General features: G+C 37.2%; 2 protein-coding genes across 3 annotated transcripts; both read left to right on the top strand.

The window, feature by feature from the left end:
- Window positions 1-2,545: 2,545 nt before the first annotated feature.
- On the top strand, window positions 2,546-6,418 carry LOC113692549 (cytokinin dehydrogenase 3). Its single transcript, XM_027210965.2, has 5 exons — window positions 2,546-3,224; window positions 4,202-4,329; window positions 5,008-5,271; window positions 5,423-5,691; window positions 5,896-6,418. Exons 1-5 carry the CDS (start codon window positions 2,597-2,599, stop codon window positions 6,188-6,190), a joined length of 1,584 nt encoding a protein of 527 aa, XP_027066766.1. The 5' UTR covers window positions 2,546-2,596; the 3' UTR covers window positions 6,191-6,418.
- Window positions 6,419-9,654: 3,236 nt separating this feature from the next.
- Window positions 9,655-14,742, top strand: LOC113691324 (CRM-domain containing factor CFM3, chloroplastic/mitochondrial-like). Of its 2 annotated transcripts, XM_072052781.1 has the most exons (9): window positions 9,655-10,937; window positions 11,218-11,683; window positions 11,768-11,898; window positions 12,358-12,708; window positions 12,819-12,975; window positions 13,174-13,466; window positions 13,584-13,647; window positions 13,733-13,815; window positions 14,262-14,742. In XM_072052781.1, the coding sequence occupies exons 1-9, from the start codon at window positions 9,729-9,731 to the stop codon at window positions 14,322-14,324; spliced, it is 2,817 nt and encodes a 938-aa protein (XP_071908882.1). In that variant the 5' UTR covers window positions 9,655-9,728; the 3' UTR covers window positions 14,325-14,742. The 2 variants fall into 2 exon arrangements, with proteins under 2 accessions (XP_071908882.1, XP_071908881.1); XM_072052780.1 differs by lacking the exon at window positions 14,262-14,742 and having other exon boundaries at window positions 9,656-10,937; window positions 13,584-13,643.
- The last annotated feature ends 708 nt before the right edge of the window (window positions 14,743-15,450 follow it).

Consider the following 15,450-nt stretch of genomic DNA (forward strand, 5'->3'; position numbering starts at 1 on the left):
CTCCTATAATAAACATTTTTAACCATGCACCATCAGAATTTGTCAAGAAATTGCGCAGCCCCCTCTAACATTAATTCACGTATGCCCGACATGCTCAACGTGGTTAGTTCAGTGCTTGTATGTTCATGCAACTCATCAGCTGGACCATTTTGATTTCTTTTGGTCCATCACAGTCATATTGATTTAGTTGTCTTGTTCTTCTTTCTCTTATCCTTTAGAGATACTACTGAGTTCATCTATATTGTGAGAAGCCCCACTACTAGGCTAAACTACTCCCCACCGTTCGGATTGTTTTTTTTTTTTTTTTTTTTTTTAAAGATTTTATAGAAAAATACACCGCAACGATTTGATATATTTAAGATAATAAAATGATTGAAAAATACGTGCTGCAAATTTTTTTTTTTTTTTTTGGGTTAAAAAACTTCAATTCAAACAACACCGAAATAGAGGATTTGGAGTTTGATTAGGACGCGAGACCAACAGAGCTAATCTTGGATGCTTCCTCCTGAATTCTAATTTTGGAGATTAATTTAATTAGTAGGGCGGAACTGACATTAACAAGGAGACGTGTGACTACTTACTTTTATTTTATTATTTTTATAAGGTACAAAAGCATGCATACTGCATTAGATAGATCAAAGTAAAAGGAGGCTCAACCAAAAAAGATCAATTTCATTTTTTCTTCTTTCTGAATCTTCAATGACAGCTCGATTGCATGCTGGAAAAATTCGAGGTCTCAAAGCAATTAAAAATGGACAACATGGGCTCAGTAATTATGTTTAAATTTTGACTTTTCAAGTTCTTATGTAGCCTTAAACACCCGCAAGATCTTGCAATTGAAGAGAGAAATCTTCTTGATGTTTCCATTTCTCTACCTTTCGATTAGAGTACGATTCTTGAATGTTAACGTAGCAAAATGACTTTATATATACATGGATACTCAATCGAATCTGAATGATCATCTCCAAAGATTCTGTTGAAACATACCTAATAGTGGCTGTCAGTTCATACCATATTTAGAAAAAAAAAAAAAGAAAGAGGCAAACCTTTTCCCTATAACTTTAGCCTGAACTCGTACTATACAAGAAGGTTATTTATGGTTGAAATCACTCAATATATCTACTATTAGCAAAACTTGAATTAGGTAGTCTAATAGTTGTGTATACAATACAGCTACTGTAGGTAGTCTAATAGACTAATACCGGACATGGGGCACGGACGGTAGGTGCAACCGTCCCTAGCGGTTTTGGCCATTTTCAACTTTAGTTACACACGGAGTAACTTTGTTTGCACAACGTGTAACTTTAGTACAAAATTTTGCCGGTCTCACATACGGTATTAAAATCGATGCACAACTTGTGATCTAGACCGCACAAATTTTTTTGACCAAATCATAGCCATTAACTGTTCAGGAACGGCCATCCTGCCCTTGTCCACTAATACCGTGTTTGGGACTCCTTTTCCTTTCTAAATGCTTACTTGGAAAGTTCATAATTAATAAAAAATTAGTTCGCTTTCAAGATAAATATTAATAGTGGGAACTGGCTTGATGGTGACTTAGTGAAAAGCATCACTCCACTATACATGCCTCATTAAACTCTCTCACCCACATTTTCTGAATCTTGGGATGCATAAAAAGGAAAAGGGTTTTTTTTGTCTTCTATCCGTTAATACACTTAAATTATACGTAACTTACCATGTAGATGTATATTCATATTTATTTCACTTTCCGTATTTAGACTAGACACTTTATGAAATTAGTTTCACTTTTCTTAGAAAATTTAACACCCCCGCGTTAGCCAAACCAAAAGAACAAGTGCACTATATATAATAGTATAATACAGTGCCATTTGTCGTTTTATATACCCATCATGCCTAAGCATGATGACCATTTTTCCATCACAATCTATTAGCCGCTTTAAATGATTTTTTTATTTTTGGAGCTCAGAGAAAACTCTAAATCTTACACAAGAAAGGGAAACCCAAAAAAATTAAATCCAAAAGCTAGAATCAAAATTTGGCGATTACCTGATTAATATTATTGTCTCCCTAGAAGATCAGGACAGCTAGCCATGTTGTTACATTCTAATGATACTAGTCTATTCTCTTGTTTCGTTTGGTGACAGGCAGCCCTTCACTGAGGAGAAAGAAAAGGCCCACTGAGTTGGAAGAAACCGTGGGTACTGCCTCCACTCCAGAATCTGTAGTAGCAGTAAAATTACGCCAAAGATACAAACATAAATTTACACGTTAAAAGCTAAACGTGGAATGATGAAACAAAGTTCAAAAGTTTTCATTGTATGGCATGAGCAAGTCGTGACGATAGAAACAAAAGGCGAAGCATCACTGTATCCTGTCCTATCGAATCTTTGAAAAAATTAACGCCTCCATTTTGTCAAGATTTCTTTCTGGTACAGCAAAGATTTATTCATTACTGCACAGATCCTCGTATTCATGCAGAATATACAAAGTTTCTTCTCCCTCCCATCTATAAATAGCCCTCCTTCTTTGCCTGACCACGCTCGTACCAAAACCTTCTGTTTTTTTTCCAAAATCTCTTTCTTCTCAGTCCTCTCCCCTCCCTCTACGAAGAATCATGGCCAAGCCCTCTTCAATTCCTGCGTATTTCTTCATGCTTTTGTTCATCATAGGCCGCTTCATTTCCATCATTGGAAAGTTTAGGCCATGGCCAAATTCTCTCCCCCGCCAAGTTCTTTTTCTTGATATAGCCACTAAGCTTCGTTTTGATCCTGACGCCATTAACACCGCCTCTTCTGACTTTGGGAAACTGGTTCAAGAAATCCCATCCGCAGTTTTTCATCCTTCTTCCGTCGCCGATATCATTCGTGTAATCAATGTCTCGTATAATTCGTCGGTCCCGTTTGGGATCGCGGCCCGAGGCCACGGCCATTCCATCAGAGGACAAGCCATGGCCCCCAATGGAGTTGTGATCGAGATGAGTTCTTTGAGTGATTATACAAGTAATGGAACTAAGATTAAGGTTTCGTGGAGCCCGTCATTAGGGTACTATGCGGATGTCGGGGGTGAGCAGCTATGGATCGATGTGTTGCGAACCACACTTGATTATGGACTTGCCCCCGTTTCATGGACTGATTATTTGTACCTAACCGTGGGTGGAACGCTCTCCAATGCTGGAATTAGCGGCCAGACCTTCCGGCACGGCCCCCAGATCAGCAATGTTCATGAACTCGATGTCATTACTGGTACAAGACTTACTACTTTCTTGATCATGACTTCGTCGTCTCCTACTACTAGTATATTTTGTTCTATATATCTCCCAAGCATTGGACTCGAGGAGCCAAGGTTCTCAATTAGCGGCAAAACTTGGGTTCCCCGCATTGGACTCGAGCCAAGCTTTCTTAAATTGGAGTGAAATCTGCCTACTACTATACTATACATACTAAAGAGTTCTTAATTTGGAGTGAAAGTCTACTATATATGCATACTAAGTAAGGAGTTAATTATGTCACTACTAATAAATAATAATACAACATAGCCAACCATGCAGTTGACTCCATTGTACTCATAAAATATATAATTTTTGAAGCTCATTAAGCCAATTTTCCCCTTTCCATATCTTGTCACGAAAAGAAGACTCAATGGATAAAACACCAGGCCTAAAAGGACAAATTAACTATTGACTTTACTCATAACTTGTTTGTTGATATACCAAGGGCCTAAAGTTGATGAAATATTGTCGCTAGTCACCACTTAGTCACTTTCAAGGTTTAGACTCAGGAGGATTTTGTCCGCCTCCACCTTACTAAGGTTTTGGTTGAGGAGGAATTATAATAAGGTTAGCCAGGCGGTACGAGAAGGAATATATATGATTTGCCGGATCCTTCTTGATATATTCGAGAATGTAACATGTTTTACATCAGTAGCGATTTTATTCAGGGTTTGTTTTCCTCCTCGGACCTGGCAAGATCTTCTAGGTGGGATTCCTCTAAGATTAATATACACGGAAAAGGAAGAAAAAAAAAATGAAGAAGAAGAATGGTTGCATGCGTTTGGTTGAATCCGAATCATAGGTCCTCACTAACTAACAAACATAATTGGTTTTTCTTGTGAACAAGAGAATCTTTAAACATTATTCCCGAAGGGTACAGTACTTTTGCATGGCATTGAGTTGGCTGGCTGTTTTTCTTCACCTGATGACATCAAAATTTGTTTGATTCAGGAAAAGGAGAATTCATCACTTGCTCCAAGCACATGAACTCGGAGCTGTATTATGCAGTTCTGGGAGGCCTCGGTCAATTTGGGATTATAACCAGGGCAAGGATCGTCTTGGACAAAGCACCAACACGAGTAAGTGTGGTAGTTGCATCGAAATCTTTGCTATTAAAGAAAAACAAAAACTGACTTTTAGTTTCAAAATCTTGTACGTAGAATAACGTCTACAAAAGTTCATGAATAACTAGAGGGAAGTAATAACGCATATAATAAATAATCTAGCATAGAAATTTTCGCGTTGGAACTGCAATACGACAGGGCTTGGATTGAAAGTTCCCCGGCTAACGTCCAAGCAGCTGGTTCCCCACACATTTCAGCATCAATCATAGTTAACCGCAGATGAACGAAATAGGAAAAATAGATCAACCAACCAAATTAAGTACTTTTTCAATTTTTTTTTTTGAGTGTAACCAAATTAAGGAGTCCTTAAAAATATTAGCCATGCTTAATTGTCAGTATCTTAAAGCACTGTTGGATCTAATCTACTGCCCTGAAAAGCTAAGACTTCTTGCTTGGATTGATAATGTAATTTGATTATGACCTTTTAAGTTTAATAATCATGCTACAAGAAACCATTATCTCTATTCCACATCAATTGTGACTTTTCTTAAGGCGAATATGGACAAAATTAAGGAATCCAGGATTTATTCTTTTGATGGATTCGGGGGTGCTTTTGCTTATGAATTGGCAGACAAGTAGTGTTGTACATATGTCTTACTAGTACACATTTTTTTTCTCTTTTTACATGTACAGGTGAAATGGCTGAGAATAATGTACGATGATTTTTCCAGCTTTACAAGAGACCAGGAATATCTAATCTCAATTAATGATAATGGCCTAGACTATGTAGAAGGTTCCCTTATACTGCAACAAAGTTCTCCCAATAACTGGAGATCTTCATTTTTCTCCGCTTCCCATCAGTCCAAAATTTCTTCCTTGTTAACTGAACGAGGCATCCTCTACTGCATGGAAGTTGTCAAGTACTACGACGATAACACTGCTGCTACTGTTGATCAGGTATGCAATCCTACTAATCATTCTTGTCAATTTGCTGTACATTTAGCTTATAGTATTAATTGAACACATATTTGATGCTACTATCTAGGTAGACGTCTATGTATATATATATATACCATGTTTAGCATCATTTGTTTGTTCTAATGTGTAGGAACTTGAATTATTGCTAGAGGGTTTGCACTACATTCCTGGATTCTTATTCAAGAAGGATGATTCCTTCGTGGGTTTTCTGAATAGAGTAAGAAGTGGGGAGCTCGAGCTTCAGTCCAAGGGATTGTGGGATGTCCCTCATCCGTGGCTCAATCTCTTTGTACCCAAGTCTCGTATCATGGACTTCAATGCTGGTGTTTTTGTCGACATCTTACTTAAACAGAATAAGGCTACAGGACCCATTCTTGTCTACCCAACAAGCAAGAAAATGTAATCATCAGCCTCTAAAATACTACGCACTAATATTTTATTTCTTACTTGGAAATATATTATTCTACCCCAGCTGTGTTGGTAATTATAGTATTAGAACAACATTACTGTTCCCAAATATATTTGTGTTCGGATCGAGTTAAACATTAATTAGTACTCCATGTTATTTAATTAACATAAATTTTTATTTTTAATTGGTTACAGGTGGGATGAGAGAATGTCTGCTGTCGTACCTGACGAAGATACATTTTACTGTGTGGGACTATTGCATTCTGGTACATTGGATGACTGGAAGAACTTGGATGACCAAAATAATGAACTACTGGAGTTTTGTGACAAAAATGGCATCGAGATCAAGCAGTATCTTCCGCACTACAAAACCAGACAAGACTGGATGAACCATTTTGGGTCGAAATGGAGCACATTTCAAGAAAGAAAAGCTCGGTTTGATCCGAAAGTGATATTGTCTCCCGGACAAAAAATTTTCAATTTTGTTTAGAATTAGGCACATAGTTTCATCAATTTAGTTGGATAGAAAGTAGATTCAAGTCCTCTTGATCACTAATTTTGTTCAGGCAGTAGTTGCAACTATTACTTCCTGTACAAGATTACCAAGTTTTATGTAAATAAACGCACTATGTTGCCAGGTAGGAGCCATATTAATGGTTTTTTCCAATTAAAAAAAAATAGGGATAATTTCAGAAACGTCCCCTGAGGTTTCTGACAATTTCATTGAACTCTCTTAAAATTTTCAATATTACACTTACCTCCCTTAATGATAAACACTGACCATAATAACCTTCATAGTTTTCAAAAGACAAGCCATTGATAAAAAGGGGAAAAAATAATAGAAAAAAGGAAAATGAGAAAAGGAAAACAATTTTTCTTTACTAAGCCATATATTGTGGCCAAATTACTTTAGTCATGGCCATTAAATTGTAACCTTCTATCATTCAAATTGCTGATGTCTCATTCCTTCTATCACTCAAATATGCTACTGCTGTTGATGATGATGGAAGCAATCATCACTGCAAATCACCCAATTGTTCATATCATTGAGGACAAAAAAGCTACTGGATTATGGAAAATATAATTTGATAGATTGTACTAAAACTACTATCCCAAACTTGCACTTTGTTGATATTTTGCCTGGTTCCTCTTAATAGATATCAAATTTGTTTTCAATAAAATTATGTCAATTCAGAGGAAAAAAATGTGGGCTGATTTAATATGACCAACCCAAATGTTGAGAGCAGAGATTAGAAGAATTTTGGTAACTGAGGGCTTGGGTGTTTGAGTAGGGAAAAGGTAAGGATTGTGAGTTTTATGACTAAAGATTTGTTAGGCAATATATGGGAGAAACTTATAACGAGGTAAAGATTGTGAAGGTAAGAATTATGATGGTGGATTTTGGCATCTAAGACAAAGAGTTTGTTTGGGAGAAGAAAAAGTGATAAGAGTTTGAAAGTTTGAGTGGATGTAGAAAACCATGGGGATGGAAAATATCAAGACATTGGCTAAGCAATAAAACTCATAATTTTGATAATATACAAGTGTATTTTTGACTTTTAAAAAATCTTAATGATTATTCATATTAAGGAAATTTAGGTGAGGGTAATTTTGGACATTCATATACTTTTTTGGTCTTACATCATCAAGGTGAAATCCAAACCTATGTTCTAGGAGAGGCATGTGTAATTTTTAAAACGTGAGGGGAGCTGTCTGAAATTACTAGAAACCTTTCTGAAATTATCCCAAAAAAATATAGTAGTAAAATTCTCCTTTCTGTTTCACACCCATGAATTGCACCTTTTCGGCTGAAAAGAGGGAGTCAGTTTCCTGATGGAAATTTTAATTGAAAATTATTTTTCTGGTGTGCTTGATTATGGATTGTAAAGTCGAGTAATAATTTCACAGCCGTTCACACGGGGAAGTGGAGACAAGCCGTAAATGTGATTCTATAGCCTTTAGCTTTGGAGGTTCCTTTGGATTTCAACAAGAGGCTGCTGCCTAGTAAGTTCGGCATTGTCATTATGCTTGCTAATCCACGAAGATTGAACACCGTGAAATCTAGCAAAGAATAAACAATGGTATCATTAACGTTAATGATTATGTCTCCCTTATGCTTAGCATCAAGGTGTGTCTGTGGCTGCCGAAGAAGCTGCTCATCATCTACTAGGCAAAGAAATTAGGGATTAAATAATTGGATCATGGGCTCTACCAATCTGTGATTTCCAGTTAGACAACATTCTCCCTTTTTAAAAATCAACACTATAAAAAAAAAAAGAAGTATAATTTGACACGAATTACAGGTTTTATTTAATCTTTTAGTGTCTTCTAAAACATATGCTATAGTCCCTTAAAAAAAAATAGTTTCTTTTGAAAAAAAAACTCTTCTGCATTTTTTTTTTCTTTTGGTGTGTGGTGGGGGGGGGGGGGGTGGGATGGTTGTGTGTGTGTGTGTGTTTTGGTGTGGAGGTCGTCTGAGGTATTGAAAGGGCACAATCTAGTTGGCCGGTTACCTGCGGACACATAAACCACCCAAAAGACTCCTGCACCAAGCTATGCTAATCTGATTATCTTCTTGTTTACCCATAAAACTAGTTTTAAGTGGTCGAGATTTTACTGCTTAGTGCTAGCAGATGAGATTAGACACCACGAAGTCGACAACTCGACGTTCATTTGTTTGGCACTTGTACAACTTCCACCGAGCTAATTTGCTGCATAAATTTGCGAGGTGATTTGTTCTATCATGATCCCGCATTGTTCACAAGTCGTGCCTTTCATTTTTCAGTCGAAAAAGCTTCTTGACTTTTGTCGCTGGCTCGCATATTTTGAACCATACATATGAGGATATACACTACACCACCATAAATCGTGTTCTGTAAATTCTTCTGTAGCACCGCCGGAATGCATTTTGTTATTGTGGAACTGCCGATGGAAGAATATGTTGGGAGTTGTTTCTTCCCCTTATTTGCTAAAAGATATCAACTTGAAGTTTGGCTGCACCACTTGGCTTGGGCCACCAGGTTTTGCTAATGACAAATTAAGCCTTGATGCAGGATAAAACTTTAGACATCATATAGTAAGATAGCCAAGAATTTTGAACACAACCAGAGAGAGAGAGAGCATTCAAGAATAGCTGAACTCCTTTGTTACACACTTACTCGACCAACTACAGCTTACATAAAACTTTTCCGGTTCTCGGTTGAACGCGGCTTGCTCCCACATTGGCCTCGTTAGTTTTTACGCTGCATTTTGAACTTTGACTTTAGACAATTGTGCCCTATTCTATTTCTAACCAACCCATACCAATTATCATTAATTGCTCATCGCAATAATGGTTAAATGAACCAAAGAAAAATAAAAAACTAATGGGCACACCACACTCGTATGCAAAATGATTTTGCATCACCTGTTTATGAGGAAAGATTATGTACTTTCGATAGTATAATTTAGCACTTGTAAATTTCATTTTGATTGAAATATTATCCGACAAGTAGTAATCATTTTCAGTAAATTCGAGAGGGAAGGTTGGATTAGATAGTAAAAGGAGAGGGAGTATAAGTGGAAGGTCCTATATCCTGAATCCACGACCTTCCACTTACCCAAAAAAAAAAAAAGTTGAGAAAATTCGAAAAACTCAAGTGAAATTTTTTTTTGGTTTCAATGGGGGACCTGCAGCCTGAAAGCGAAAAAAAAAAAAGAATTGGAAGAACTCAAGAAAAAAAAACTTTTTTTTTTTTTTTTTTTTTTTTTGTTCAATGGAAGACCTTAAACCTGAAAGAAAAAAAAGTAGGACCGTTTTTGATCGTCTTTACCAACTAAACCAGATACTCAAGGGCATAAGAGGGGCTTTACGCTAAACTTCTTTGGTTTTGTGGAAAGTGAGCCCATCATATGTCCGTCCACCAGTTGCTTGAGAGTAAAACGACAACTCGCTCTGTTAAAATTTGGGCCGGCCAAATAATTGGCAACGATGAAGCCCAAGATGTTCTCCTGCTAGACAACATTCGGCAATCGAGTCATCTTCAGTAATGGCAACTTCGCAATCGCCATTGAATTTTCTCTCCCCGACTCCATTTCCATGCCCTTCTTCATCTTCTTCAGAATCTCACTTTCTCATTCCACTATTAGAAACCCGTTGCTTAAACAGAGCTCTCAAGTTTAAAATTTGTTGTTCGACTCATTCTATTGAAATTGGCACGCAGCAAAGTAGCCTCACCAGGAAGAAGAGAAAGCCCAGGCCTAGCTTTGTTGAGCAAATTCAAGATAAATGGTCTCGGAAACCCACTATCTTGATAGAAAAACTCCCATGGGAAGAAGAAGAAAAAGAAGAAGCAAAGTTCGAAAATTTTGAAGAAGATGAAGAGCGAAATGTGAGATTTTCCAATGGGGTTGTTTCTCAGACAGCAAGTGAAAAGAGCTCTGCAGTTAGTCAGCCAATGAGTTCTGGTTTACCAGAAAAGGTAATATTGCCTCCTTGGGAGCATGGAAAAAAGCCCAGAAAAAAGTCCCAGTTTGATAATCCAGTTAGAAACTCGAGGCGGGCCAGTAATAGTACTGAAAGCCTCAATGGCCTTAATGATCATGCTCAAAATTATGCTACTAACAGTCGTGTAATTCAAAATTGTAATAATTTTGAGGGAAAATTTGATCTTGGTGAGCAAAGTGGAGAAAAGGGTGTCAAGGATGATGAAACCCGAAATGGCTTTAATGAGCATTCTGAAAATTATGTTACCAGCTTTAGTGTATTTCAAGATGTAAAGAAAATGGAGGAAAAGCTTAAACTTGATGAGGAAATTGGAGAAAATGGTGCCAAGAAGGATGATACTTCGAATGAGCCGTCACAGACAGGTGAGTTTTTGTTTAATGAGATAGACAAGGGTGCTGAACATAGCAATAATGGGTTGGGGGCTTTTCAGAATTATGTGAAGGATTCAGGGGATACTAGTGAATCAGTGAGGTTGCCGTGGGAGAGTGAGAGTGATCAACAATATCATGAAGGGAAAAGATTAAGAAAAAGTAACACTGAGGTGGCTGAGAAAGTAATACCCGAGCCTGAATTGAAGAGGCTTAGGAATTTGGCTTTGAGGATGGTAGAGAGAATAAAGGTTGGGGCAGCCGGTGTAACGCAGGCATTGGTGGACTCTATTCATGAGAAGTGGAAGCTGGATGAGGTGGTGAAGCTGAAATTCGAAGGTCCTACTGCCATGAATATGAGGTGGACACACCAGATTCTAGAGGTTAGTTTTTCTTCAGAGTCAGTTATGAATGTTATCTTTTACTGCAAATACATGATGTCAGTCTTCCTTGTATCAGTTAACTGCTAGCGTTGATGTCTTTCTTTTATGCTGGTTGAAGTTAGCTTTACGTTATCCTATTCTATGGTTATAACATCGTCATTTGCAATAGTTTCATAAATTTGCTTTACCATTACAACTGGTTTGAATGAATATTACTTCAGATTTGTATGCAATCAAGCCTACTGGATGCTTATATATAGTGTACTATGCCATCTGTCAGAGTAGAACTGGAGGTTTGGTTATTTGGAGATCAGGCAGTACAGTGGTGTTGTACAGAGGAATGGGATACAAATTAGATTGTGTACAGTCGTATGCTAGACAAACTCAAGACAAGACAAAGGAATTTGAATCTTCAGGAGTTCAGGTGAATAATTTTGCTCGAAGCATCGGTACCTCATGCTCTGCTGAACCATCGACTGCTAAATCTTATTCGAACAACCTATCTGTCAAAGAGCTCAAGGATCGAAGTGAGCTCAACCTACTGCTGGATGAACTTGGTCCACGGTTCAAAGATTGGTCAGGGCGTGAACCAGTGCCTGTTGATGCTGACTTGCTTCCTGATGTTGTTCCTGGATATAGACCCCCATTTAGGCTTCTACCTCATGGGATAAGACATGGTTTACGTGACAAAGAAATGACATTTTTCCGTAGGAGTGCCAGAGTATTGCCTCCACATTTTGCCCTAGGTGTGTGCCAACTCATATTTGTGCTTTCTCTTTGTTTCAGATATTGAGTACTCATATATGGAGTATGTTTTTACAAATATCTAGGAAGAAACAGACAACTGCAAGGTCTGGCATTGGCAATGGTAAAGTTGTGGGAAAAGTGTGCTATTGCAAAGATAGCCATCAAACGTGGTGTACAGAATACTTGCAATGAAAGAATGGCAGAAGAACTCAAGGTTGGATATCTGAATGCCTACATTCATACATACATACATACATACATACATACATACATATATATATATATATATATATGAGTTAACGAATATTTTCACCTATGAGTATGTTGAAGAGTGTGAACATTTGCTTGCTCACATTTTTAATCTCTAATCTGATTCATTGAATCTCCAGTCACATTAAACGCATGGACAAATTGTTGAACCTGAAAATGAGTGAAAGCATCATGAACTGTCTGGTAGTTTTTCTTTTATTGGTATTTGCATTTCAGTGTTTAAATAATCAGCTTCTGAGCAAGTCTTCTTTTTTGCTTGGTGCTCTTAAAAGAATTTGTTCCAGTCATGCTAATCATTTGAGAAACACTAGTTTACTTTCTTTTTCTTTTCCTGTGAGGAATGTGATGTTGTTGGTTGATGCACGTCTTTCTTGCTAACAACATTCTGATATGATTCACTTAGGTATTAACTGGAGGTACACTATTGTCAAGAAACAAGGAATATATCGTATTTTACAGGGGAAATGATTTTTTGCCATCTGGTGTTACGCAAGCATTGGTGGAAAAAGAGAGAGAAACTGTTCTCCAACAGGATGAGGAAGAAATAGCGCGTCAGAGAGCATTGGCCCTGATTGCGTCAAATGTCAAAGTTGCTGAACGGCCTTTAGTTGCCGGAACCCTTTCTGAGACAAAGGCAGCAACCTTGCGCTGGAACAACCAGGCAACTGGTGAAGATTTAGAGAAGATGATGAGAGATTCAGCTGTAGTAAAGCATGCTGCTTTGGTTAAATCTCTTGAGAACAAGCTAGCTATTGTAAGTGGCAGTATATTAAGATGAGTCTTTTTTTTTTCTTTGGAAAATGCAGGCACTACTTTTAGCCCTTGTGAATATTTGGCTCTATATAAACTTTCCGCTATTTGCAGGCAAAAGGGAAGATAACAAAGGCCGAGAAGGCTTTATTGAAAGTGCAAGAAAATTTTGAACCTGCTGAACAACCCACTGACTTGGAAACTATAAATGATGAGGAAAGGTTTTTACTTCGGAAAATGGGTCTGAGTATGAAACCATATCTGTTTCTAGGTAACAATTGCTGTTCCTTGAGCTTTACTTATTCGGAAATCTATCTGCTGTAGCCATGTAGTGGGACCATGCGATCTAAAGTCACCAACGTTTTCTTTTCATATCAGTTCTGTATTGCTATTTTGTCCAGTTCTTTTGTTTGTGTATTATTAGTCAGTAACAGATGAAAGCTAGGAATTAACATGTTCTGGTTTTTAGGAAGGAGAGGCATTTTTGATGGTACCATTGAAAATATGCACCTGCATTGGAAGTACAGAGAGCTGGTGAAGATTTTTGTGGAACGAAAAAGTTTCCCACAAGTCAAACATATTGCAATTTCTCTTGAGGCAGAGAGTGGTGGTATTTTAGTATCAGTTGACAAAACTGCCAAAGGATATGTCATTATTGTTTATCGTGGAAAAAATTATCTCCCTCCTAGTGCATTTAGGCCTAAAAATCTTCTGACAAGAAGGCAAGCATTGGCTCGTTCTATTGAGCTTCAGAGACGTGAGGTAATCCTGACTAGTGATTTTTACAAACCCCTTTTTTTCCTTCCTTCAATGTCCAGATTTACAATATTGTTTGTTGAGATGATCATTAATCATGTATCCTCATTGAAACATATCCAGGCTCTAAAGCATCATGTGGCAGAGTTGCAAGAAAAAATTGAGAAGCTGAAATCTGAGCTTGTATGTTTTCTGGCTAAATGACATTCTGTATGATATGCATAAGAATCAGGAGAAGCTAAAGGTTAACTTGTTTCTTGCTGCACAAGAAGATATGAAGAATGTCAAGGAGATCGATGAGGAGACCTTGTACTCAAGGGTGGATGATGCATCCGATGATGATGAATTGCAAGAAGTAAGCAATAATTTAAGCTTTGAATGCATTTGACTGATTTTTTCTGGTTGTTGTAGAATTTATGGCAGTGGAGGATGTAGACATGAAGATCTTTTAGATTATGTTTACCTTTCAAATCATTGGTACCACTTTGCCTAGTTTTCTTATATCTGAAGCAATATTCAGTCACAGAAAGGATTGCATAATTGTAATCTTGTAATTTTGACACTATTGATGGTCCATTCTCTTGGTTTCTAACATCTTTTCTCCAATAGACTTGACTGGAAATCTTGGATATTTCCTTTAGTAGGCTTTGGATAAACATGTTCTCTATCTGCTTAATGTTTATACTTCGTAACAATAACAAATATATGCTAGTTCGGATATTTTATTTTTTGTGAATGACTGTGACAACCATTTTCCAAGTGGCATAATCATGATTGACGGCATCTGTCTCGTTTATGTAGGATGAAGATGAAGATGCATATCTTGAGACGTATAACTGCAGCGGTGATGTTGGAACTTCTTGACGAGGGTTTGAGAAGGAAAACTAGAACACAGAACTGCTCCGTGGTGAAAAAAAGCTCGATTTTTCAAATTAACACTTGGAAGGTGGTCCGAACTGAAAAGCTCCAAAGGTTTGGTTAACGGGATTTGAGATTTGGATGGACAGTGATCTCCGGGGTTGCTGCATGTGGGTGTGTGACCATTACAAACGTACTTGATTCAAGTCCCACACCATTCTTAGGATGAAAAATCTTGTGACAATGAATGGTTGTGCATGTGAGCCTGTAGAATTTTAAGCTCAAGAATCTCATGAATCTATTATCTTTCGATCAATAAAGCTGTTGAAGTGAATACTAATGTAGCTAGTTTACATGTATGTAATATCCAACACAGTTCCTAAAAGAAACATATCAGCTGCAATCACTTTAGCTTTCTGCAAAATAGTGCACCTCATCAGAGTGTATTAAGAGTCAGTGGTTAAGAATGTGCAAATTAATGGAAGATAGCTTTTTGTGTTATTGGGGAGGGGAATGGAGGTGAAAGCAAATTGGAGATCGATTTGCTTAATTTCAATCAGTGTGCTTGAAGGGGCATTCATGTGAGCTAAGAAATCCTTGAGACAATATGCTGAAGCTTATGTACCACTGAGAGTGTGGTTTGGAAAGTTCAGACAGGAATGGCTTCAAATTCTTTGTCCCCAAAATAGTTTCTGTCTCTTATTTGTACAGCTGTCACGTGTCCCTAACCTTTTGTTGATCGAAACTCAAATAAATCGATAATAATCGGTTTACAAGTTTTGTTAACTCAAACTCAAATAAATCGATAACTCAAAACTTTTTTTTTATTTTCTTTTTAACAAAAAAGAGTCTTGTTGATCATAAACATAAAAATCAACTAAAACTCTTCTTTATTTTTTACCCCAAATCATCTTTTTCTTAAACCCTACCACATGTGTGTGTTTATATCAACTTATTTAGCTCTTTTTAATTTTTTTTACTTCTCATAATTATGTAAATGCGATGATTTAAAATTAATTACTTAATATTTTTGAGTTATCTGTAAAATCAGCCTTTGAGAAAACCTGTCAATCGACTATTATCGGTTTGTTTGAGTTTAGGTTAACAAAACTTGTAAACCAATTATTATCGA

The sequence above is a fragment of the Coffea arabica genome, chromosome 6c (assembly GCF_036785885.1).
Source record: "Coffea arabica cultivar ET-39 chromosome 6c, Coffea Arabica ET-39 HiFi, whole genome shotgun sequence".
Lineage (NCBI taxonomy): Eukaryota > Viridiplantae > Streptophyta > Magnoliopsida > Gentianales > Rubiaceae > Coffea > Coffea arabica.